A 26,327-nucleotide genomic window follows, 5' to 3' on the forward strand; every position below is an offset into this window, starting at 1 on the left:
GTGGCCTCTTAAACTCCTGGGACAGGTTGCACAAAACACCTTAAGTTTTCTCATTAAGTATGACATTTAAGGCTTAATTTCTACTTAGCTGTGCTGCTTACACAGTTGCACAGATTCCCTTAAAAGGTTTTCTTAGTAAAGGAAAAACGTTAACTCATTTACTGCCTTGAAAAAAGATTTTACAGCGGTAAAAGTGTGTTTTGTGCAGCCGGCCCCTGTCATACTTTCTCTTAACTGGACTGTAGATATGTGTCAGCCTTTGGAAGTTGTACAGTCTGGATGAGCTGGTCTGTGGGGATTTTTTTCTTCAGGATGATGTGATTGGTGTCTCCATTAATCTTGTCTGGGCTGACAGTGATGTCACCGAGCTGGCTGGCTTTCCTCTCTGGAAAAGATTGATTGATTAGTTTATTGATTCATTGGTTGATTCATCTTGTAAAATCCACTCTGCTATTGTGCTTCTTGGTTTTGTTCGACTCATGTTGTGACGTAAAATTCTTTGTGATATGGTAAAAAGACGCAAACCTTTTAAAAGTTACCGGAATTACAGTATTTCTGACATGTGGTGTCGCCATCATTTTAGTTGTTTGGGATGTGTGTCACAGGAAAACAAAGGCTTTGATCAGCAATATTGAATGCTATGTAAGATAGAAACTCTTGCACAGTCATAAATGTGCTTTGAACCCAGTGCGCCAACAGTGCTGTGAAGTGGCACTGTTTGTTTGAGGTCGTCTTAATCTATAACACGTCGTTAAACAATTAAGTCATCTGTTACACAACTCTATCTCACACTTCTGACCTGCTGACATTTTCCATGTGTTCAAGGAAACTATTACCCAATTTACACTTAATGCACACTTGACTCTTTCCAAATAGATGCCATATATACATTACATATTTTTTATTCACTTTGCACAATAGATTATATTTTTGTGGAGCTCAAAATGTCCAGTCTTTGTTGGGACATGAAGGGGGTTGACTGAGGGGTAGACTATTGGTGCTTTCACAAAATACTGACACGAGATTCTTGATGAATAATCATCAGTAATGTGGAGATAATAAATAGGTGGGTAAATGAAAAACCCACAGCTAGAACAGTCTGGTAAGTTCAGAAAAGTACATGACTTTACTGCAATGAAGCCTTTTTCTGGAGACAGTGGACACAGAAGTGAAAATGTTAAAATGTTGGTTTGATATTAAAAAGCTGTTAAATTTAAATAAAACCAAATTCATAATATTTGGATGTCGAAAAATGAATAAGCCAGCACAAATTGTGATAGACAATGTTGAAATAGAAGGAGTGTATGAAAATAGATTTTCGGGAGTTGTAATAGACCATAAATTATCCTGGACACTACATATAAATCATAGAAAATAAATCTAGATGATATCTAGACTCATTAAAATATCAATTTGATATTGATATATTGCCCAGCCCTACTCTGAACCCAGCTCACATTTTACATCAGTGCATCTTGTATTTAATATCCTGTACGTCTCTTTGTGACAGATCTCGGAGGTCCATGTGATAGGGGAGTCCGAGGACATGACAGCCAAGGAGAGGCTACTGTTCTGGTCCAGGCAGATGACAGAGGGCTACGTAGGTGTACGATGTGACAACTTCACAACATCGTGGAGGGACGGGAGGCTATTTAACGCCATCATTCATAAATACAGGTACTTTAACACTAAAGGAACTGCAGGGTTTTTGCAGAAAAGAAAAACACTGTGCCGAGGTGCCCTTGGCCCGAGGCACTGAACCCCCAACTGCTCAGGGTGCCTGTCCATTGGCAGCCCACTCACTCTGACATCTCTCCATTTAATGCATGATAGGTCCTGTTTGTGCATGTGTGTGTATTTCGGGCCTGTGTGTGTATGACAGCAGAGTGAAAAAATTGAATTTCCCCTGGGGATTAATAAATATATCTTCTTCTTCTTCCTCTATATCCTGATTTTTCCCTTTAGTTGGTATGCCTTGTTTTTCAGGGCTTACTTACTTAACTCTTTCTCTCCATTGCAGACCAGACCTGGTTGACATGAGCCGCGTGTCGGCACAGGCCAACCGGTCCAATTTAGAGCACGCGTTCTGTGTAGCTGAACAGCTGGGGGTGGCCAGGCTGCTGGACCCGGAAGGTGAGATCCATACACACTGTTATGTTTGGCTTAATTCTGAAAACATTTTGAAATCATGTTGAGTGAAGCTGAGATATTTTTGGCTTGAGGAATAATTCCTTTGAGCACAGCTCACTGCCACGTTGCTATGTTTGTGACCTTCTGGTTTTTACTTTTCCTATCAGACGTAGACGTTCAGACCCCTGATGAAAAATCAGTCATCACATACGTCTCAACACTGTATGATGCCTTCCCCAAAGTACCAGATGGTGTTGAAGGAATCAGTCCTAATGTAAGTTGATGGCATTGGTCCACCAGTAACTCCACCCCAGTCTGAGTGAAAGTGCTGAGAGGTGCATCATGTGCTGATGATCCTTTTTCTCTGAACAGGATGTGGATATCAAATGGGTGGAGTACCAGAACATGATCAAATACCTCAGCCAGTGGATCAAACACAATGTGGCCATAATGTCAGATAGATCATTCCCCAACAACCCTGTGGAACTCAAGGTATTAAAGATTTATCATTATTAGCTTTAGTTTGCATAAGCTGAACATCAGCTGCCTCATTTTAGGGAGTGCTTACAATCTGCATGTAGCGTCAGGGAGGATAAGTGTCTCCTTCAGATAGATCACGTGCAGCCTCTATCTGCTGTAACTGAGACTTAAAGTGATATTGATGGATGTGAGAGAGGTGCAGCATCCATTTGCTGCAAGAACTTGATAGCTTCTAACAGTGCAGGCACTTTTACGCAGTTGTTTTAAAGACAAGGGGACTGACAAATGTTTAAAGATCTTTGTATAAGATTAAAACATTTTTATTATGATCTCTGCTTTCCTTTACAGGCACTTTATACACAGTATCTGCAGTTTAAAGAACATGAAATCCCGCTCAAAGAGAACGAGAAGACAAAAATCAATAATCTCTATAAAATGCTCGAGGTATGCAAATCCAAAAACAGAATATCATGTTGCTTTGATTCACACATCACAGCGTTGGTAGTGTAGTGTTAACAAATCTGTGTTTGTGGCTTATCTGACAGATGTGGATCGAGTTTGGGCGTATTCAGTTACCCCCGGGTCATCATCCTAATGACGTGGAGAAGGAATGGGGTAAATTGATTGTTGCCATGCTGGAGAGAGAAAAGAGCCTGAGGCCAGAGGTGGAAAGGTATGTGAGGGCAGTGAGAGTATGTTTTGCCTCGCTCCACATAATGGGATTTAAAGGTCTAATCTTTATGGTCTTAATAACCTAATATTATGGGTTATTTGTCAGCCAAAAGTCAATAGTTAACTGACACATGTAGACACTTAGCTTGTATTTTGATAGGATGAAATGTGTGACTGTTTGAGGCTAAATATAAGGATTAAAAGCAAGAAACAGATAGATGGATAGATGCAAATTTTCCCAGTGTATTCATCCACAGCAGCAGCAAATGAACCATAAAATTTTGTGATCATGAGCTGCTTTTCGAAGCTAATATGCTACATGAGTCAGCATAACATTTTCTGAGGCTGGTGCAGGCTGAGTGCTTCAGCATCACATTGCAAGCGTACTAATGTCTCTGCTGCTACAACCTAACACTGAGGGTCAGTGTTTAGTTTTCCTTATCAAAGAAGAAATCCCCTCACTTAACCGCTGCACGCTACGATGTGATTTCTATCAACATATTTATGAGCTGCTGTACATAATATTTCTTGATTAGATTTATTGCAGCCAAAGTGCTCGGTTTGCATATGATAAGGTTGAGTTTTGCTCCGCTTGGATGATCAGGTGACAAAATAAAGAGAGAACAAATTCATCTTGTGTAAGAAAACAGTGAGAAAAATAGGTGCTTTCAGTTCAGGAATAAAATCATGACTAATCGAGTGTCTAGTTACTTTAGAAAGGCAGAAACTTGCAAATGCTAAAAACAAAAAGAGTTTCTGTTTTGTTATGGCAAGCTCTGTCACGTTTTTGGGCTCTATCTGGTGCTCTGTTCATCAGTGTTTATTTGCAGCGTAGATCTTATTTCTATGGAAACTAGATGCCAAATCCAAAGACGTCTCTGTTGACAATAGTTTAGACAAGTTTCCCCCCTCATTCCTGCTGTCGTGGTCTATGAACACAACATATTTACAGCATTAATGTGGGGTGTGGTGGCAGAAACAGCAATCCCAGCAGTTTGGCAGCGCTTTATACAGTCTCAGTTGGTACAAAGGCGTACTGTCTCAACCTGCTGTTTAATTTTTATCCCCTAAGGACAGCACATTATTTCAGGGTGGGAGTCACTTTACACGCTCCGCACCTGGCTGCGCTGCTATAAATATGAGCAAGTTGAAAGCCGCTCCATCAGTTAGGTCTGCGAATGCTCGCAGTCAAACTGTCAAGGCTGGGTCGAGGCTGGGATCCTCTCAGAGGGATGATCAGGATGAGAAATGCAGCGGTGGTTTTTTGAGTGGTTTGGAATAGCAGCAGCAGTGGTGGTTTGCCACGTGAAGTAAGATGGCCTATTTAGGCGGGTTCTCGTCTGTTAGCAACAGCAGCTTCACCAGCTTTGGCTCCAATGATACGGCTCACACTGAGCCGTTACAAATTAACAGCTCAATCTTTCTCAATAACAACATTGCCTATGGATCCAGGTGAGGTTACAGTGTGAATTGTGAAGATGATTTTGTTTTTATCAAAGGGATAACAACTGTAAAGTAACAACTGAATCTTTCTGTTTTTGCAGGCTCGAGACTTTGCAGCAGATTGCCAACAGGGTCCAGCGGGATTGTGTCAATGGAGAGGACAAGATTGCACTGGCAAGAATTGCCCTGCAGTCTGTAAGTTTTGTACAATCCATATTTGACTTAATGCAAGTTGTCATGAAGTGGGACTCCTTAAAAACTTGGTATTTGGCTCGGATTGGCATGACTTTGCAGGATGCAGCAGTGCACCCTTCAGCGAGCTCTGTGACTGTCTCAACCTCTGCTCTAAGTGCACGTTCATACTTCATATGATACTTTAAATGATCCTTTGTAAGAATGCAGAACAAAAATCCTGAATTATTTTAGTTTGATAGAAATCAGAAGTTGGACTGAGTGGCAAAGAATGAGCTAGTTTTGTTTCTAAAGCTTGGGAAATTGGGCAAACTAGACTGACTAATACACGCATACAATATGAGATCAGTTTATTTTAAGCATGTAGAATATACTGGTCATGTTTTCCTATAATTTGTATATTTTCCTGTTTGCATGGAAACTGACAAGTCTCTCTTGTAAGCCTGTTTGAGCATCTGTTGATCCAAGATACTACATTTATATCAGAATACAGAGACCCCTCCATCTGAGTGGATTTTTATCTCCAGATTTTAAATGCTGCATACAAGTTACAGTTAACAGTAGACGACATAACACAAAGCAAAGCCCCCGGGTGAAATACTAAGTTTTTAAGGAGTCCTGTGATGAAACAGTACTGAGTGTACATTCTTTGTCTTGAGTTTTAAGTCTTTTCTTCCCCTCTGCTAAGGATGCAAAACGTCTTGAGTCTGGCATCCAGTTCCTACATGAAGCTGAGATTGCCGGCTACCTTCTGGAGTGTGAGAACATCCTCAGACAGCAAGTGGTGGACATCCAGATTCTTCTGGATGGGAAATTCCCTTTTGCAGATCAACTGGTCCAAAGGTACAAAGTATATCCTCTATCAAAGATAACAACTGAATCCTCTCGTACATTGAAGACATCTCATAAAGTTTTTTACTTTTTGAATACAGGGTGTCAAAACTCCGAGATGACCTCCTGGCGATGCGAGCAGAGTGTTCCTCTGTATACAGCAAAGGTCGCACCCTGACGACAGAACAAACCAAAATGATGATCTCGGGCATCACGCAGAGCCTGAACTCCGGCTTCTCCCAGAACATCAGCACGAGCCTGACACCAGCCCTTACTCCTGCACTCACCCCAGGGGGGTTAGGTACCCCTGGGTCCACATTCACCTCTAGCCTTACACCGTGCCTCACCCCGTCCTTGACTCCTGCCTTGACCCCCGGCCTGCAGCCTGCTTCAGTCCAGAGCTACATGGGGAGCGGTGGTGGCATGGACCCAGGCAGCCTCAGGCATTTGAAACACATGCAGATCCGCAAGCCATTACTGAAATCCTCCCTGGCAGACTCCAACATGACGGAAGAGGAGGTCAACATGAAATTTGTCCAGGACCTCTTGAACTGGGTGGACGAGATGCAGGTAAATAGTCACTATCAGTGTGTTTATAATGCACTATAGCTTTATTTGTACACACTTAAAATAAGACGCTGATTATTTTATTATTATTTTCCCATATTAAAGGTGCAGCTGGATCGTTCAGAGTGGGGATCAGATTTGCCAAGTGTGGAAATGCATTTAGAGAACCACAAAAGTGTACACAGAGCCATTGAAGAATTTCAAATGAGTCTTAAAGATGCCAAGCTGAGTGAGGTAAGCAGGTTTTGGAAGTTCTCTCTGTCTTTCTCATAATCTAAGTGGAAACATTAACAACCCTACATACTCTATCGTTAGTCTGAAATGGTGCTGCAGTTTCCTGCCACAACTATGAGTTCAGCCCAGTTGCCAGATAAAAAATGCTGGCATTGTGCATTTCTGCAAACCACTGATATGTTACATTTTTTGGTTTCATAAGTATCATATCAAGTGACAGTTCTGATTACATGTGTTAAGAGCTGACTATGTCGTCAGGAGGAGGAGGGGATGGTGGCTGGTATGATACTTAGGCGAGACAGCCGCTAAGCAGCAGACCACTGTCCGAGACAAACAAACAACAAAAGCGGGTGTTTATTTAGCGTCACATTGCAGCATTTTCAGCCGTGATTATGGCACCAAAATTGTTTTTTGAAGCAAAAACGTGATTTTTATTAACCGTAATCAAGTTGTTTTTGTGCCTAAACATAACCACATGCTAACCACAGTGTTGTTGAAATACAATTGTAAAGTAACAAATGTCAAATATCAGTAGTTTGCATAAAGATAAAGAATAGGTTGCTTAGTTTCTGCAGAGAAAATATGAGAACTAAAATTGTTTTTCCCTCCTCAGATTCAGATGACCCTCCCACTGAAACTAACTTATTCAGACAAACTGAACAAACTAGAGAAGCAGTATGAAAGGCTATTGGTAAGTGATCCGTTGAGCTCTAAAATCTGTGCTGCCATAAATGCTATAAATTATTGATGCACTTTCATGAATGCCTGTTCCCTCAGAGCTGTTCAAGAGAGCGACAGAGCCACCTGGAAAGCCTGCATGAACTGGTGTCGCAGGCAACCCAGGAGCTCATCTGGCTGAATGAGAAGGAGGAGGAGGAAGTTGCCTTTGACTGGAGCGATCGTAACAGCAACATCTCCAAGAAAAGAGACTACCATGCTGTATGTTTAGTCCTTTTAATTAACTGTAACTCTATCCGTAAAATCTTTCATGCAGACAGAATAATAAGGGCTTGTTCAGACATTTCTTTTGGGTGTATAGGTTTGGCTGCGTTACAGCTGCATTCATTGAACAGAACAATAATCTCCTTGAAGGGATTTGTTTATTGTGGCCTGAGTGATTAACTTCATACTCCGAGACAGGATATAAGATTCTGTGAGAGGATGGAGTGACTGGGTTTTTGCCACGGCTGGATGCCAGAGATACTCCTAACGCCTAATGTCTCTATACAGGACCTGATGAGGGAGCTGGATGAAAAGGAGGAAGTGATCAAGTCTGTGCAGGACAAGGCAGAGCGGCTTATGCTTAAGAACCACCCAGCCAGGCTCACTATTGAAGTAAGCCCTGTGTTTTATGCTCTGCGGTCAGCATGACAGCAGCGTCTCCACCCTGCATACAACTCCCATAATTAAAGATGCTGAAGTCCTGTAATCTTGTAATTTTCCAGGTAATTATACCTGGCTATTGTGTTTCTTATTCATGAGTTGTGTGTCTTCCAGGCGTACAAGGCCGCCATGCAGACGCAATGGAGCTGGATTTTACAGCTCTGCTCATGTGTGGAGCAGCATCTCAAAGAGAATGCTGTTTATTTTGAGGTGAGTTGCTGCCTGTTTTCTGTCAGTGCAGCAAAGTGCTTTTGTTTGTCACATCTAATTCTTTCTGGTTCACTTCCCCCCGTGCAGTTTTTCCGTGATGCCAAAGAGTCCATGGACTACCTTAAGAGCCTGCAAGATGCCATTCAAAGAAAATACAGCTGTGATCGATCGAGCAGCCTACACAGACTGGAGGACCTCATCCAGGAGTCCATGGTAAACTGAGAGGAAGATATGTAGTGTGTGTGTTCATATGGAGGTGGCTGCAAATATTTGTATATTTATTTTTGTATGATGTGTCCCCTAGGATGAGAAAGAGCAGCTCCTTCAGTACCGCAGCACTGTAGCAGGTCTAGTGGGCAGGGCCAAGAACATTGTGCAGCTCAGGCCCAGGAACCCTGAAAGCCCAGTGAGATCCTCCATCCCTGTCAAAGCCATCTGTGATTATCGTCAAATAGAGGTATGTATAGGTGCCGTATGCCATGTTACACCTCATTTAATCTCATTTCAAATCTTCATGTTATGCTGTGTCTTTTTCACTCCATAAACAGATTACCATTTATAAAGATGATGAGTGCGTACTGGCCAGTAACTCTCACCGGGCCAAGTGGAAGGTCATCAACCCAGCAGGAAATGAGGCCATGGTGCCCTCTGTCTGTTTCACTGTGCCTCCACCCAACAAAGAGGCTGTTGATATGGCTGCAAGGTGAGATGCTAGGATTCATTTTGTGTCCTTTAAAGGTTGTATACTGACAATAATACACGAGACAGGTAATCTATGAAAAAAGAATGTTATTCAGGTTCCTCCAAGGCTCCTACTGGCACCTGGAAGAATCCACAGCGCATGAACAAAAACAACCAATCACAACCAGGAGGTGTCTTTAATGCCAATGCTTGTGTGCACACTGCTCAGCCCCACTTCCCCACGCATATTCTCACTCAGGTCTTCTTCTGTTTATTTGTCTTCGCCATGTAAGTTGTTGTTGGCAGCACAGTGTGTGCACGAGCAGTGATTGACATGCATCAGAGACTCCTTGGCTCTGATTGGTTGTTTTCGTTCAGGCACGTTGGAGGAGCCAGAAGAACATGATTTTTCTGTCTTATATATTACTGTCAGGATACAGTAAGAGTTTCAGTTATTTTTTATAAAAGTTACCAGCTGAAGCTTTAAAGTAAAGTTTCCTCTTGACTTCAAATGACCTGACTTTGACGGGATGAATTATTTATGTCTGTCTTTTCCTGCAGAATCGAGCAGTTGTACCAGAATGTCCTGGCTCTCTGGCATCACTCCCACATCAACATGAAGAGCGTGGTGTCCTGGCATTACCTAATGGCTGACATACGAGCCATCCGCAACTGGAATGTGGCCTCAGTATGTCTGAATTACTTTTTCACCACCAACTGATGATCATTTTCGTTAATCATGCTCAGTTTTGATGATCATGTTCGTTTAATCCCACTGTTATTTCTCCAGATTAAGACCATGCTACCAGGTGAGCATCAGCAGGTTTTGAGCAACCTGCAGTCCCACTTCGACGAGTTCCTGGAAGACAGCGAGGAGTCGGAGATATTCACGGTGGCGGACTGTGCCCAGCTAGAGAGAGACGTGACAGGCTGCAAGGAGTACTACCAGGAACTGCTCAGATCCGCAGAAAGAGGCAAGGCTCAGATCCCCCCTTCTTGTCCCTCCCAACACAGAGCTGCTAGTATACATAGAGCACAACACACGAGGGAAACACATGGCTATTTAAGCCTTTTAAGCCTTAAGTTAATGCCTTTTGGAATTATGTTGTTGTTGTTTTACTAATTTAAGTAGAGTTATTAAAGAGATGGCCGGCTTTGGTGTGAATGAAAAGCAAACACTAGTATGTTTTTCATCTGCAGTTATGGTTTTTAAATAGGGTGGAATATCTGGAGAAAAAAATCCAGAATACTTACATGTTATGATGTTGGATAGGAGACAAATTTACGTCTATATGAGGGCATTTATATTTATGCTGCTATTTTCCTATCATTTCGTGTATGACTTCATTTTAGCAGTGCGCAAAGTGCCTTTGATTTAGCTGCATTGCAACAGGTCCTATTTGGGGTTATACTGTGATGATGATGCCACCTAGAGGTGCACTTGAGTGCTATCAGTTAATGTGTGTGACACTGTCTGTAGGTTTAGTGTTCCCTTTGTTTTATCATGCAGTTTTGACCCTCAATACAAGCAAAATTTTACATTGTTTTTATTTATTTTTTTTTCTTTTTACAAAAAAAGAGTACAATTAAATTTCTGTAAATTTTATGTGATTATTTGTACATTTTTTTAATCTGGTAAACAGAGGAACACGAGGAGTCGGTGTACAATCATTACATCTCAGAAATACGCAACTTCCGAATGCACCTAGAAGCCCATGAAGAACACCTCATCAGGCAACTCCGCACGCCGCTGGAGAGAGACGACCTGGAGCAGAGTCTGCAGCGCATCACAGAACACGAGGTACACGTCTGGGCAGCTAAAATCCTTTTATATAGGAACTTACTGGTGTTTTTTTTATCCTGATTTCTCCATGCCACTTTGCAGAAGAAGACGGCGGAACTGAATAAGCTAAAGGAGGACCTCGATGTCATGAAGGAGAAGTGCGAGCTGTTCCTCAGACAGGCTGCAGGTTCTCCTTCTGTGCCGACACTTTCCTCAGAACTCACCGTCCTCGTCCAGAACATGAGCCAAGTGTACTCCATGTCTTCGATCTATATGGACAAGTAAGTCATCATGTCTTGAAGTAATTATAGTGGCATTTTAATATTTTTAATAGATAGATATTTGCTTTAAAAGTACCTGGACTGAAGGCGTGTTCCCTTTGTGTGGCAGACTGAAAACAGTGAGCCTGGTGGTAAGGCACAGCCAGAATGCAGAGGTGCTAGTTAAGGCCTACGAATCCAAACTCTATGAGGAGGACGCTATGAACTCTGACATCAAGTCCATCGAGGCTGTCATTTCAACACTGAAGGTAATACGCTGTTGGATTCAACATTTCACCAACATTGGCAGGGTTTTTTGTTCATTTTGAGTAATCATTTCCCTTTCTGATTGTAGCAATGGCGGTCAGAGATTGACGAGAAGCAGGAGGTGTTCCATGACATGGAGGATGAGCTGCAGAAAGCACGCGTCATCAGCGACCGCATGTTTAAGGCACATAACGAGCGTGACTTTGACCTGGACTGGCACAAGGAGAAAGCTGATCAGCTGAGCGAGAGATGGCAGAACATTCACTCCCAGATTGACAGCAGGTTAGTGCTTATTACTTTAACACTAAATTTTTGCACCAGAAGAAGTAATTTACAAGTAAAGTGTGCAAGTATTAAAAGCATAATTGTACTCATCAATGTTAACTGTTCAATTTCAGGCTTCGGGAGCTTGATGGTATCAGCAAATCTCTGAAACACTACAGAGACTCCTACAGTAGTCTTGATGAATGGATTAGAGACATGGAAGTAGAGCAGCTAAAGGCCCAAGAAAACAAACCTGAAGATAGCAAGGCGCTGGCTGAGCTGTTAAACAAACAGAAGGTGTGACAAGAATGAACTTCCTTACAATAAGATAAACAAAGTATATATATAGATGTCTGAATATATATTTAAAATATCTGTTTTTCAGGTCCTTGTTGCGGAAATTGATCAAAAACAGAACAGAATTGATGAGTGTCAGAAGCACTCGGAGCAGTACTCATCTGCCATTAAGGTAAGCTATTGTATCTTAAATTTCCTCCTGGTGTCTCTTTTACATTTGATCAGCAGTCAATGGCAATGTCAATAAGCTTTGTTGGGCAAAGACCAAGGAACTGTGTTGTAAACTTACACATAAATCACTTTTTCAGGATTATGAACTTCAGCTGATGACCTTCAGAGCGATGGTCGACTCCCAACACAAATCCCCTCTCAAGAAACGGAGGATGCAGAGCTCCTCTGATGCCATTCAGCAAGAGGTACAACTACAATTTAATTCTGGTAGAGCAGGACATTTGTGGTGTATGTAGAGTACGTCGCAATAACACGATTGTTTTTCTTTGTCCTGCACAGTTTATGGATCTCCGAACCCGCTACACTGCGCTTGTGACTCTCATGACACAATATGTCAAGTTTGCCAGTGAAACACTGAAGAGAACTGAAGACGAGGAGGTGAGATCCACATTTTCAATACTTACAGGCTTTTTGCTTTCACATTAGCTTATGCAGCACAATTTAGACCCTTGGGGCAATGTGGGTGCTTAAACTTATAGTGCCTATATTGACTTTACCTTCATATCTTTGCATGGTTGCTAGATCCTCTGTTTTGCATCAACGAATTTCACTGCCTGACTTAGAAATAGTGCATTGTAAGTTGTTGACTTCCTCCGAGGCTTGTTTCTATTGCCATGTATGTTCAGCTCATTACAAGTGAAGACATTTGCTTCATTGCGCAAAAGAAGCAAAGGAAATGTGCAAATGCGGTTCATGTCTGCAAGTACAGTAACTACTTACTGCTGGTGATGGTGATCTGCTGGGAGGAGAGATTTCTTTTTTTTTTCTTTGACAGTAAGTCTTTCTCATTTGGTCTGTGGGAAAATCAAGCCTCTCCAGGAGTTTGTGTAGTATTTCACAAGTATTGTTAAAGGCAGAAGTGCAGTGATCAAATCAGTGGCAAGTGCTATTAAAGGGATAGTTCTGATCTTTTGAAGTGGGGTTGCAGTATACAGTAGATGTCAGTTGACACACCCCCAGTTTGGAGAAATGGCAGGAGTACCGCCACGGAAGCTAAGCAGTGTACTGCTATGCGCAGGGGTCAGCAGCAAAACATATTTTAGCCAACTAAGAAAAAGTCCCACCGAAAAATATCACTTATAGTTTGAGTGTGCACAATATTGTGAGTGATTTTCACAGTTTTACCTTTCCGTCAGGCAGCCTGTTTGGACGGAGAACTGGAGTCATATCCATGTATGCTCTTTTCAAAGCCAGACTGCATTGACAAAAATAGTAATTTTGGTTGCTGAACACTGGAGCTGCTGGTCTACCACTGCCTTGATCAGGTAGTTAGTTAGTGTTATTTTGCGAATTTGGTGAATCTGAGCTAAGTCTTGTAAATGCCAAAGTCACACAATAACACAAACAACCTAACTGACAGAGGCAGTTCTAAGCCAGAAGCTCCTGATTTCAGCGATGTTAAATCACTGTTTTTCTCAATGAAGTCTGGCTTTGAAGACAGCGATACAAAAGCTTCAGTTCCCCATCAGAAATCACTGTCTGATGGCAAGGTAAAGCGATGAAAATATTCTAATTACAGCACTTAAACTGATAATGTTTTTTAACGTTTTGTTGCTGCACCACCCCTCCATGTCAGACTCCAGCCTGCTTCTCCAAACCGGGGGTGTGCAGACTAAATCTACTGTATGTTATACACTGACTATGGATAAGTACCTCATACAATTCCACTCCAAAAGATTCCAACTATCCCTTTAAGATAATCTACAATCAAGCTCACATATTGTTGTTAAATGTGAGTTTTAAAGCTCCATAACATTTCTGACTAACTCAAAAATCACAGTCTTGAATTTGCAAATTCCTGGAGAGACTGTAAGACGTAAAACATTCATGCAATTTATTCTACAATCTTTAATTTAAAGTGAAACAGTGGATGACTAATTTTTTTGCATTATAGACCAGAAAGGCTTTTGAGAGAGCAGAAAATACAAAATGGACAGAGAGCGCGGAGCTCCAAAAAGCTGCAGGGGAATTAGAGATTAGTCAACTTAAACAACGGGTCCAGGAACAGGAGGCTCTGCTGGTTGAAAGACAAGCACAGCTGGAGAAGTTGGAAGGAGATGTAGAGACTCAAGAGAAGACAATTGATGATCTGTCTTTCCAGAAATCACAGCTGGAGCACGACATTAATCAGTATCGCACCAAGTTAGAAATAGCGGTGAAAGACAAAGCTGCCAGCGAGGAGGAATTAAGTCACACCAAACAGTTAGTTGAGCAGGCCGAGGCCAAGTGGTCAGTGGCTCAGAAGAAACTGGAGGAGCTCTTAAAGAAAACTAATGATGGCCAAGATTTTACACAGAGCCCCAAACTTCAGAGAAAGATAAAGGTGGAGGAAGTTATTGAGGAACAGGTGCATAGTGTCCAGGTTGAAGTAAAGGATCTGGCTCAGCAGCTTTTGGCAGTAGAAAGTAAGCTGAAGGTCGACAGTGAGCGCGAGTTAGCTGCAGTCAGAGAAAATGAGAGAATGATGGCGGATGCCCTGCAACAGAAAGTAGAGGAACTAGTCCTGATCCAGAAAAGGGCAGAGGTGGCTGAGGAGAAAGCACAAGGTTATAAAAAGCTGTTGGATGACAGCAACAACAGACTGAAGAAACTTCAGATGGACATGGAGACTGACAGAAACAACATGAGGCAGAAATCAGAGGATCTCCAGCAGGAAGCACTGATCCAGAAGAAATCAATCAATGAACTTCAAGAAGAAATCAGATCTCTCCAAAGAGCAAAATCCTCCTTGGAACAAAACGCCTTTTTCCAAAGCACCGAAGTCGAAGGCCTGAAAGAGCAGCTGAAGATCACCCAAGGAGAGCTGCAAAAGAAAAACTCCATGGAGCAGGAAAATATTCACAAGATTAACAACTTAGAAGAAGAGGTAGCTTCCAAGCAGGCAGTAGTAGATCAGCTGAAGTTCAAATGCGACGAGCTGACAAGGATAAATGCCTCGTCTGACAGTGATATTAGAGGTCTGCAGATCCAAGCAGAGTCGCTGGAAAAAGACAGATCATTTTCTGAACAAAAGATCAAGTCTTTAAAGAGTGAGTTAGAGAGCTGGAAACAGCAGCTTCAGACAGTTAAGGACGAAAACAACTTAATAAAGAGATCTGAGCAGGCGTCGCAGCTTCAGTGTAAAAACCTCAAAGCAGAACTTCAAAAAAGTGAATTACTCGCTTCTCAGTTGCAGAAAAGGGTAGATGAGTTGAAACAGATAAATACAGAGATGGAAAAGAATCTGAAGAACGTAAAAGCCAAACTCGATCAGGTGACAGCGGAAATCGACAGCAAGGATCAGCAAATTAAAATCTTTAAGTCGCAGGCGGAGGGCACCAAATCGCAGGTTAAAATCATTGAGGAGGAGCTAAATAAGAAATCTCAGACCTCCCATGAGCTTCAAATGAAACTGCAGGATTACAGTGAGGAGGTGAGGAAAATGACCGAACTTCAGCAGAAAATCGTAATACTAAATTCAAAAATTAACAATTACGAGAAAGAAGTAACAGCCCTGAAATCAGAGCTGAAGTCAGCGTTTGCTGAGCAAAATACTGCAAATGAAAAGATCCAAATGCAAAATGCTGAAATTAATGATCTGAATGCAATGCTAAAGAAAAGAAATGCAGAACTGCAAAAAGAAACCGTAGAGAGCCAAAAACATCTCAATAAAGTCAAGGCATTAGAAGACGAACTTTTCAAACATAAGCACAACATTATAGGGTTAACTAGCAGCTCGGAGAAAATGACAGAAACCCTAAAGCAGGAGATGTATTCTCTTCAGAACGACAAGAGAGCAACAGACAGGAAGATAGAGAGCTTAAATGCTAAAATCTCAGAGCTCAACTCTTCCTTACAAAGAACTAAAGATGAATTGCTGAAAGAGACCAGAGAGAGGAAAGCCAAAGAATCAAAAATATTGCAGATGGAGACTGAGCTTCAGAAAAATAAAGCAGCGATGAAAGAAGTAGCGTCGAATTCTGACAAATCCCGATCAAATCTGCAACATGAAAATACGATCCTTAAGAAAGAGAAAGCTGAGGTGCTAGAGAAAAGCATCACATTGGGATCTGAAGTCAGAACGCTGAAAGAAAAGCTGCAGCGCTCCCAAACAGAGGCTGAACTAAAGCAGAAAGAAAACTCTGTACTTCAGCAGAGGTCCCAGCAGATGGAAGAGCAACTTGAGAAGTGCAAGAAAATGCTAGAGGAGTTGAAGAGTAAACTAGAACTTCAAAAAGAGGGCTATGAGAGGCAGTTGTTGCTAGTGAAGACTGAAATAGAGAAAAAACTTATTTTACTACAATCTGAAATATCAAGTGAAAGTGGGAAGTCAAAACATAGCACAGAGTTAGCAGAGATGCTGAACAAGTATTTCAAACAAGAAGTCAAAGAGATAAAAACAGTACATCACACCATTGTGGAGACAAAGCCACAATCTGATCAACTGCTGCAGCAGCAGATCAAACTGGACAAACTGCAGCAAGAAAGAACGAAGCTCGAACACGACCTCTCAAAGGCAAAATCACAAATTTCCCTACTTGAGGAAGACAGACTTAGACTCAACACGAAAGTAAGCGCTCTACAAAGCCTCTGCAATGAAAAGTCAAACGAGGCAGCCAGGGTGACAGATAGTGAGTGGAAACTGACACTGAGGGAAAAAGAAGCAAGATCTCTCCGGGACCAAATCGAGTCGTACGTCAAAGAGGTGAAAACTCTTCAGGAGAAGCTTTTGACGCTCGGGGTGAGGATGAAGACTGAAAACCAGAGGATAAACAAACAGGAAATCATTGAAACCAGTCGTCAATATGTCAAGGACAACGAGATGGCTTTGTTGAAGACAGAACACACGGCGAGGCAGAAGATGGTGCCCTCGTATGAGTGTGCAAAGTGCAACCTGGAGGACGAGATTCTCAAAATGAAAGTGTCCTCAGAGGTATGGATGAAGTTAGTTCAACATTACCACAGCACAGTATTATATTTATAAACTGTAATATAGTTTTACAAATTGCTTGTTTTTATTACAATATCTATGTAGCAATTGTAGCTATCAGAAAAGTGAAGTATAGTCTTCCATTACTTAAAAGTTCTTCCAATGTCACATCTACAGATGGCAGCAATGGAGAAAGAAAACACTGGAGTGAAACAAGTCAAACAAGATAAAATGGAAGTCACTCACAGCCAAAGCATCCACGATTCACCAACAAAGAATATCTTCAATAGCTCTACTTACCAAACTCCCTCTCTCCTACAAAAAGACATGCAAAGTGTGACCTATAAGAGCCAAATCAAACCTGATGAGCCCATGGCTGTGACGACACATGGATACATGGCCTTGTGTGGACTCACTGACCAACAGCCTGGTGACACACGTAGCATCATTAAGACAAGAATGTATCAGATCAAAGAAATACGTGAAACTGTAAACACATCAGACAGTGAGGGGAAACTGAGTGCGATATATTCAACTTCACAAAAGCTCCCAGAACTCAAAAGCAGCACAAGTATTCAAACCTTAATCAAGTACAAGCTCCTGGATGAAGAGGTTTGGCATGAGTTTGAGATGGGTCACATCACAATGGAAGAGTTGCAAGCATCGCTCGCTCAGTACACTGGCAAACCAACTGCTATTGCTGGAGTTTACGTGGAGTCAAGTAAGAAAAAGATATCCTTCCTAGAAGCTGCTGAGAAGGGCTTCTTAGCAAAGACGTACGCCGTTGAGTTTCTGGAGGCTCAGGCTGCAACAGGAAGCCTTACAGATCTGTCCACAGGGCAAACATACTCAGTTGCTGAGGCTCTGGAGAGAGGTATTGTAGAGACAGGCCTGAAAGATAAACTGATAGAGGCAGAGAAAGCTGTTAGCGGCTACATCCATGCAGGCAAAAAGCTGTCTGTGTTTCAGGCAATGCAGGAAAGAGTTCTTGATAGATACAAAGGCAAGAAGATTCTTGAGATCCAGGTAGCCACTGGAGGGCTGATCAACCCAGAGATTGGTGTCAGGGTGCCAGTTAGCATCGCTGTTGATCAGGGTCTGTTAAACAAGGAGACTCTACAGGGTCTGTGCGATCCAGTCAGTAACCCCAAAGGTTTCCACAACCCCGACAGTGGACTGAAAGCATACTACTCTGATATACTGAAGGAGTGCCTTTATGACATTGATGGTGATGTGTTTCTCTTCCCGTTCGGTGAGAAGCATCTCACAAACACCTCACCCACGAGTTCTCACAGAGTGTCTGTTGTCAGCAGCAGCAGCGGCATCGAAATGTCAGCGTATGAGGCATTCAAGGCGAGACACATTGACAAGAGGACGTATCTGTTTCTGTCACAGCAGGAGAGTGAATGGCAGGAAAAGTCCACCTCTGACGCCAGTGGAAACACAGTTCACATCATTGCCGATGTCAAAGGTGGCCGACAGCTTTGTCTAGAGTCTGCTCTCAGTCAGAGGTTTCTTGAAATATCCGAGCTTGAAAGCTATGGCAGTGGGGATCTTAGCATCTATGAGATTGCAGACATCATATTTTCAAGGATGGTCGTTGTGGAAGATATCAACAGCCCCATTGCTGGTCTCTGGGACGTCACACGGAGGAAGAGGCTCTCTGTGCTTCAGGGGTTTCAACAGGGCTTTACTGACAGAATCTCTGCCTTAAGGCTGTTGGAGGCCCAGGCCTGCACTGGAGGTATTTGCGACCCTTCTTCAGGGGAGAAAGTTGGTCTTGCTGAGGCTCTCAAAAGAGGTCTTTTAGATGAGGCATTGAATCAACAGCTCCAACAGTTTGAGCAGGTATTTAACGGCATCCTTCACCCCAAGACCTCAAAGACTTTGTCCATCTCCCAGGCTATTCAGGAAAATCTCCTCCCAAAGGATGTCGGTTTTCGCTGTATCGAATTCCAGCTCCTGACTGGAGGACTGATAAGCCCTGACACTCACGATAGAGTCTCACTCGAAGAAGTCATTCAGAGCGGCCTTGTTGACAAAGTGACGGCCTCTGCACTTAAAGATGAGAGGTTCCACACCAAAAGCCTCACCTGTCCAAAGACCAAGAGAAGAATCACGTTCAGGGAGGCACTTGAAAGAAGCGTGTACGACTGCCACACAGGGTTAAGGTTACTGGAGGCGACAAAAAGTCATGGGTTTGGAGCCAAATCAACATTTCATTATGTTTGGGCGTATAAGTAATAAGCATTTGTAAATATATGCTTGTCCATAGCATAAAAACAACAGCAGCAAATAGGATTTCCTGTGGTTTTGTAATTGGCTGCAAAGTTACTGCGACTTAACTATTGAATGTCTTTTTGTTTTGGTTTACACATTTTAACACAGTGGTTGATGCAACTAACACTAGTTCTTGAGATTTGTTGTTTTTAGTCTGATTGTAAATGTATTATTGCAATGCCCCTTTCCTTTTAGGATTCCTCGCTCCAGTGTTTTTTGTAACAAAGTTAACCATTTGTCAAAAACCCATCTGTTTAAATTGTAGAGATCTGTTGATGAGGAGAAGAGAGAGCATGGTGATAAAGTTAGCAAACTGTTGCACTGGATGTCCAATGTGAAACAGACCCCGAACAATGCCGCGAATGCTCTGACAGATAGCAATGCCAACACAGACGCTTCTAATAAGCCCCAGGTAAATGACATAGTATGTACTGTTGTGGTGTTTTCTGGTGTTTTAATATCCTGCCACATATTTGTTGTACATTAGAGATGCTTTGGTTTAATGGTGAAGAGTATTTTTCTATTCAAAATGATATTGCAGCCTTTTTGCTGTCACAGTGTTTGAGTTCTAATAAAAACACACTGTTTTACTTTCTGATTCATGTAATTCCATATATTTCACACAATAGGAAGTGGGCGTTATTACTTTATCTTATCACACAAAAGCATGGCTTACATGGATTTCATGATATTTTTGGTAATATCAGTCACCCCCAACTGATTCAGTACCACCAAATGTATAAGTTGCACAAGCACTCACATTTCAGAACGTCAGTGACTAATAAATTGAATCATCCCAACAGGTTATTAATAAAATATCAAATACATTTCAGATGTATGCCCCTGTGTTAACACTGAAACATAGTGTAGTATACAGATGGTCCAAAGCTGACATTATTAAATTGGAATTTGAGAGAAATTTGAAATGTCCCTTAAGTGTACTGTATTTCACATAGTGTTGTAAAAGTGATAGAATAGTGCTGAGAAGCTGTTTGGTGATTCACAAGGGATGGGTTGTCAATCATTAATGGTTTATGTAATGTAAGAAAATAGGAAAGAGAAAAGCTGGATGAATTACAGGAATCATTACTCATTTACTGTAGTCACTTAAAACAAGAGCATAACAGTAACCAAAAATTAGAGAATTAGAGACTTGTTTTACATGTAGAGGTTTTATGTAGAGGTTGTTTTACATATCTGTGGCCAGTTCAGATTAGTGATTAGAGATGAGTTGAACTGTGTACAATAAACGGCTTAAAAAGCACACTGTATATGTAAGCAGTTGTGCTGTCATCTGGGCCACGAGCAATAACATTACACTAACATTATTTATTTATTTATTTTTGTAAATATGACAACCTTAGTTGAAATACAATGCGGCAATATAAATGAGATGTTTGATTGTTATCATTAGAATTTTTTTTAATGATTTTAGGACACATAAAAATATGTCAGTGAGGCCTGTTTAATAAATTGTTTTTATGTTATTATTTAATTTAGTTTAGTTTAATGTAATTTAATTTAATTTATTTTTATTTTATTTTATTTTAATTCTTTTGTTTATTATTTACATTTTCTTGTGCATTATGCAAACAAACATAGAAATACAATTCCAATTCCAACAATAACAATGTAATAATGACAGCTTTGGACTACCCTTTTTTCTCCTTAAATTTTTTCCAAGTTATGAAACTGCCTCTCCTAACGTGTTTCTAATATTCTGTCCCTCCATGTAAGGGACTGAATAAGTAATGCACAATTCAGTCAAATGTAACCATACCACAAATAACAGCCCGAAAATGGCCATAGAGTCACATGTGACACATACTGAACTTTTAAGTTTGACAAAGTTAATGTTTATTACATAGCTGTTTGTTGGATGGCATTATTTTGTAGGGAGATTTACACTGAATCTAGTCACTGGAGTGCACAGCATGTCTTTATTCATTAATTAATATACTTTATAGAAATTAGTCAATGGAAAAATGTAAATTTTTCTTTCAAAACAGCACGAGTGTGTGAATATGTTTGAGTATCTGTAAGCTTCATGTCTTTACTATAGTCTTACTGGCTACAACATATTTTATTAGTCCTGTGAAGTAAAGAGGAATAATTTCACTACATATAAAGTATTAATATGCCACTGTTTGATGTTGTAGGTGTCGGTGGAGGAAATGGTCACTAAGAAGGAACAAATTGCAGAAGCACTGAGAGCCACACAGATGATGCTGAACAAACACAGTGATAAGTAGGTTGAGCTCCTGTGACTAACATCCACAATACTGTTTCCACTGTTTACAGTCACAGCCTCATTCTGTGTGTTATGTCTTTCAGAATGACAGAAGAGGAACGAGAAAAGGCTCAGGAGCAGCTGAAGGCGCTCAATCAGGCCTACAGTGAACTCTCCCAGCACTGCTCAGATCAGACAACCTCTGCAGAAGAGGTTGGACACTACGCTGTTCCTTCTATTGAGTGGTTTGCGTTTGTGTCTTCTGATGTGTTAGAAAACAGTGCCACCTGATGTTCAGTTGCATGACTAACCTTTTTCCTCTCCTCCTTAGTACAGTGTGAGCAACTGTCTTTTGTTCCTCTCTTTTTAGTCTCTTACATTAGGGAGTGAAAACTGAATTTATACAGTTGAAGCCCAGAAAATCAGAGTATGCTGTAAACATGCTTAGTGTCGCCCAGCTTTGGTCTGACATTTCACCACTGTTAATATGGATAACAGATATGACACGTAACCCTTTACCTACAGTATGTGATGTGACTAACCACCCTCTTTTTGCAAGATGCTGGACACTGCATTCCCAGATGCATGATAGCTTTAAATGTATTATCCGTCGCTCTCCTGTTGCAACCCTGATGCAGTCTTGCACTTGTGCACATGATGTTTTAACATGCCCATGTTTGTCTGGTGGTGAGTACACATTTTGTCTTGCTTTGAATACTTGGCACACAATTGATTATACAGATTTTTATGCTGAAATCAGTTCAGTAATTTGTTTAATTTATATTTTTTTAGGATTTAAAATCCAGTGATGTGAGGCTCGGGACTGGACCCATGAGTGGCCCGATCGATCAGATGACTGGGGTCAAACCTGTGACCTCCAACCTCTTCCTGCCTGAGCCGCGTGTCTGTCTGGACTGGGACGACACTTTCACACAAGATCTCGTTTATAAATCCAACCTGAACTGCTTGCCAATGTTAAAGGAAGACAGCAAGTGTGTAGAGAGTTCCCATGCCTCCTCTGTGTTGCTCTCTGACATAGCAGCAGCGAGGGAAGGAGCCATGTGCGAAGATCCGATCATCAAGATGATCGAGGTCAAAGAAGTCGGTGATGGATTGGAGGTGTGCTACACAGGGGACACGCTGACCCTGGAGAGGGCTTTCCAGAGTGGTTTGATACCTGCTTCTGTCTATGCAGAGATTCTTCAGGAGCAAAAGACCTGTCAGGATATGATGAATCCCAGTGGTGCTGAACAGCCCGTGCAGGACGTTGAACCCCATGAGGTCAACAGACTGATATTAAAGTGCCTCAGCCAGAATAAATCACTGACATCAGGGAGGGGTGTTAACACTCTGAGGTCTTTTTGTCATGGTTTAAGTGATCAGGAGGCAGGGTCAGAGGATGTTATGAGAGATAGGCTAAAGGTTGATGCAGCAGTTCAATGTGATTTGATGAGATCCAGCAGCACGCTTATTGTGCTTGAAAATCAGCAGCACTTTATTGGACTCGTGTTGCCTCCTTCTGGCGGCATCCACACTGTGTCCACCTCATTTCAGTACGACCAACAAATCACTACAGACGAGTTCACCAGCACTCTGTTCAGTAATCGGGAAAAGATAGCAGCTTTTTACATTCCAGAAATGTCAGAGGTGGTAGACATCAGCTCCGCCGTTCAAAACGGTTTGATCGACACTTACACAGCGGATATTTTGAAATCTGTGGAAATTCCTGATGTGTTTCCTGACGCTGATTACCTTAATGACAAGTTTTCATCTTGGCTTATGTACAAAAAACTCATAGTTGATGGATGCCATCACGCTGCAAGCTGCTTAAAAGTTGATAACATCCCAACTGACGCAGAAGCGAAGCAGCTATTCATCTCCTACCTGATGTTAAACAGTTATATAGATCCTGAGTCAGGGCAGAGGGTCCTGATTCTTGATAAACAGATGAGTAAAATGATTAAAATGTTTCTTGAAGACCCAATATTTTCTGAAAACACTGAGAAAAATGTCACTTCTCTGACTTTAAATGTCAGTGATCTTTCAGAAGAGGACGATTTAGAGATACCGCTGCACATAAATGAGGACGCAGAGGAGTTAATGGAATACACGCAACACACATTTGATCCTCAATATTTTATTTCATCAGAAAATGGAAGAATTAGCTTTGGTGAGAAAACATACGCAAATGAAGAGGCTCTAAAACAGGAATTTTTAGTAGATGATGACATTGACATGGACGCTACACAGTCTGGTGTAGCGGAGGACATCATGTGTCAAAACAACACAAATTGGACAAAATCAGATGAATTTGCTGACAGAATTTGCAGGAATAGTTCCCAGATTGATGTCGGAGGTGATGATAGTGAAGATCTTTCATATTTTCCAGTGACGTCAGTCCTTCACACTTCGTGCCCTGTAAACAAAAATATTAGCTCACCGTCAAGGATGTTCGACTCTGAGTCTCCAGTAAATTCCAGCCGTCAAACACTACCATACTACGATGCGGAGTCCCTTTGTAGTGATAAAGAAGGTACAGATATGACCCAAGATGAGTTTTTATGCTCTGAGGACATGGAGAGTGAAAATGAACGAGGTGCTGCTATTCATCTACTCAAAGCACAAATGGATGAAGGGGTAGGTGTCCCCTTAGGGAGCCGTTATGACCTGGAGGCAGCTCTCAGTCAGGGCATAGTCGATGAGACAACAGTACTGAAAATACTTGACCTACAGTCAGATGAAAAAGGAAGTGTTGCAGGAAGTGAAGAGGACACAATGTCTGTGTCAAATGGATCCATATCCTCAAATATTGCTCTCCGTGTAATGGAACAGCAGAGCCTATTGAGGTCTGGTTGCACCATTAGTGTAAGTCAGTCTGAGATTGAACATGTCTATTTAGAGCCTGAAGCCAGCATATACCCAGAAGACAACTGCACTCACTCCGTCTCCTACGATCATGATCTGCGTTTAATTAATAATGAAGCTGAAACCACGCAGACTGAGAGGAGAGTTGCTGTCACGGTGCTCGATCTGACCAGCGAGGACGCTAATAACAGAGAGACAGACAGCGAGAATGGAGATACAAAGGTGGATTGTGAGACAACAGGAAATGTAGGAGAGATGAGTAATTGCCTACATCATTCCCCCGCTGCAGTTAGCGGCCACGAGTCTCTGATGATCTCACCCTCCTCACGGAGTTCGGTGACTGCTCAGTCTATTCATCACGTTGACAAATCACCTTTACTGTCTGAAGACAGTGACTCACAGGGTGGAATCAATAGCTGCCTGACAGAAACGGCTATTGTTGGAGAAAATGCTGCTTCAACTACACCGCCACGTCCATCTAGTTTGAGTGACAGAACCTCCACTGATCCAGAAAGCCAGACTCAACACACCACCTCTATTAATCACTCTAAATCTGACAGCTCACCCACCGATAATGATTTCCCCATTGCTGGATATGATGCCCAAGTGGGAAATCAGACATTTAGTGAGAGTGACTTAGACATGTCCTCATCACATGGTAATGCGTTGACTGAGGAGAGTACAACGGAGAATGACAGGAGTGCAGTTCAGTCACCTTTGGACGGCGAGCCAACTCCAAATACAGATTACTCATCGCCCAGGGAGTCAGTCAAAGGTGCAGTCATCTCAGAATCCAGGGGTAATGGTAACTATGACAGCAACATTACAGAAGATGGCAGCAGAATCGCATTACCTCAGCGAGCAGCGCTTCATTCAGAAAGTGATTTTAGTGTTGGATCTGAGCCCAGCTGCTCTCCAAATGGTCAGAGAGTGCTTGTTGGTGAGAGATCTCCACAGTCGCCCGTTGTTTCCGATGAAGTCACCGCAACAAACACTATCAATCTTAAGTGTTTTGATGGAGGAGATTCAGAGCGCTACACTCCAGCTACCATCAGAGTTTCACTTGAAACAGGGCTGGCTGATGAAGATTTGTCAGGCTCACACCACAGTGCTGCAGAGGGTGTTGAGTTAAGCACAGAGAGGCAACATGAGGACATTTGCACAGTCACCAGAGACACTGAAGAGATGCCTGTGTCAAGAAATGCACAGACAGCAGACAGAGTAGAGACAAGTGATACGGAAAATGCAGATATTGGTAGAAATGTGTCAGGAAAGTCTGAAACTATAACAGGAGTAGAGTTTGGATCTGATATTGTGCCAGAGGAAACAAGATTAGATGTGTGTGCTTCTGAGCGTCCCCAGGTAGACTTCCTGTCAGACAGCTGCATTACATCTGATGCTACCTCTTCAGATCCATCAGTGTTTTCTAATGCTGTAAGGACAGGTGTGGATGACGAGGGGGAAATGGTAACAAAAGGGGCTGATGTCAGTGATTTGCAAAAGGCACAAACTGGAGACATTGAAAGCACCATTGCAGTCGTTCAGAATACTCAACAACCCTTAGACGAAGGTGGCTGTCATGACGAAGACACAGCTCATGGACTTATAGAGAGCAGTCACCCAGACCTTCTCATGGATTTGCTGAAGCAAAACACTCTCAGTGTAAAGACCAAAGAAACAGGAAGCTCAGAACTGATAATGCAGGAAGAGAAAGTCGAAGAAAAGACAGAGAAGTCCGATGCTCCAAACATCCAGCTGCAGCTGCTGCAGGTTCTTAAGACTGTCTCCACGAGCCAAGACCTTTCAGTGCTTCAGGAAGTGATGGACACCCTGAACAGTGCTCTGGGGGGCGACTCTCTGGGCGCTGGCTTTCAGGAGGAGCGGCGGCACACACTGGAGAGCATCAAGGAGGAGAGCTCAGAGGGGGAAGATGAGGGTTCAGCAGTGGAAGATGAGGGTTTCTGTCGCTCTGCAGCAGGCAGTCACCAAACGTCCGCTCAGTTGTCTGGCAGCTCAGATGCCTGCAAAGTTGAGGAGGTGAAAAAAAAGGTACATTTGATTTTATGTTGTTTCTGTGTTAAGGGAATACTTCACCTCCTGTATGATCTTTTGTACATC

The 26,327-nt window shown here is 42.1% G+C and overlaps 2 protein-coding genes across 25 annotated transcripts in view; both read left to right on the forward strand.

Annotated features, from left to right (window-relative positions):
• The window catches only part of dst (dystonin), a 121,384-nt gene that overhangs the window by 37,056 nt on the left and 58,001 nt on the right, over nucleotides 1-26,327 (forward strand). For 22 of the 24 annotated variants that reach the window (XM_050071965.1, XM_050071946.1, XM_050071952.1 and 19 more), the window contains 31 exons: nucleotides 1,511-1,677; nucleotides 2,021-2,133; nucleotides 2,298-2,404; nucleotides 2,503-2,622; nucleotides 2,959-3,054; nucleotides 3,156-3,283; nucleotides 4,827-4,920; nucleotides 5,606-5,760; nucleotides 5,850-6,318; nucleotides 6,421-6,549; nucleotides 7,163-7,240; nucleotides 7,327-7,488; nucleotides 7,780-7,884; nucleotides 8,047-8,142; nucleotides 8,230-8,355; nucleotides 8,447-8,599; nucleotides 8,691-8,845; nucleotides 9,385-9,511; nucleotides 9,614-9,797; nucleotides 10,467-10,624; nucleotides 10,709-10,887; nucleotides 10,997-11,135; nucleotides 11,222-11,415; nucleotides 11,532-11,694; nucleotides 11,783-11,866; nucleotides 12,003-12,110; nucleotides 12,205-12,303; nucleotides 19,380-19,526; nucleotides 21,274-21,362; nucleotides 21,449-21,557; nucleotides 22,137-26,258. In XM_050071965.1, coding sequence (XP_049927922.1) covers nucleotides 1,511-1,677; nucleotides 2,021-2,133; nucleotides 2,298-2,404; nucleotides 2,503-2,622; nucleotides 2,959-3,054; nucleotides 3,156-3,283; nucleotides 4,827-4,920; nucleotides 5,606-5,760; nucleotides 5,850-6,318; nucleotides 6,421-6,549; nucleotides 7,163-7,240; nucleotides 7,327-7,488; nucleotides 7,780-7,884; nucleotides 8,047-8,142; nucleotides 8,230-8,355; nucleotides 8,447-8,599; nucleotides 8,691-8,845; nucleotides 9,385-9,511; nucleotides 9,614-9,797; nucleotides 10,467-10,624; nucleotides 10,709-10,887; nucleotides 10,997-11,135; nucleotides 11,222-11,415; nucleotides 11,532-11,694; nucleotides 11,783-11,866; nucleotides 12,003-12,110; nucleotides 12,205-12,303; nucleotides 19,380-19,526; nucleotides 21,274-21,362; nucleotides 21,449-21,557; nucleotides 22,137-26,258 — 8,355 coding nt within the window. The remainder of the gene's footprint in view (nucleotides 1-1,510; nucleotides 1,678-2,020; nucleotides 2,134-2,297; nucleotides 2,405-2,502; nucleotides 2,623-2,958; nucleotides 3,055-3,155; nucleotides 3,284-4,826; nucleotides 4,921-5,605; nucleotides 5,761-5,849; nucleotides 6,319-6,420; nucleotides 6,550-7,162; nucleotides 7,241-7,326; nucleotides 7,489-7,779; nucleotides 7,885-8,046; nucleotides 8,143-8,229; nucleotides 8,356-8,446; nucleotides 8,600-8,690; nucleotides 8,846-9,384; nucleotides 9,512-9,613; nucleotides 9,798-10,466; nucleotides 10,625-10,708; nucleotides 10,888-10,996; nucleotides 11,136-11,221; nucleotides 11,416-11,531; nucleotides 11,695-11,782; nucleotides 11,867-12,002; nucleotides 12,111-12,204; nucleotides 12,304-19,379; nucleotides 19,527-21,273; nucleotides 21,363-21,448; nucleotides 21,558-22,136; nucleotides 26,259-26,327) is intronic. The other 2 variants (XM_050071943.1, XM_050071961.1) reach the window with 2 other exon arrangements.
• LOC126407228 (plectin-like) lies at nucleotides 16,896-19,427 on the forward strand. The gene has a single exon (XM_050071967.1). It carries the CDS (start codon nucleotides 16,997-16,999, stop codon nucleotides 19,076-19,078), a length of 2,082 nt encoding a protein of 693 aa, XP_049927924.1. The 5' UTR covers nucleotides 16,896-16,996; the 3' UTR covers nucleotides 19,079-19,427.

This window comes from Epinephelus moara, chromosome 19 (assembly GCF_006386435.1).
Source record: "Epinephelus moara isolate mb chromosome 19, YSFRI_EMoa_1.0, whole genome shotgun sequence".
Classification (NCBI taxonomy): Eukaryota; Metazoa; Chordata; class Actinopteri; order Perciformes; family Serranidae; genus Epinephelus; species Epinephelus moara.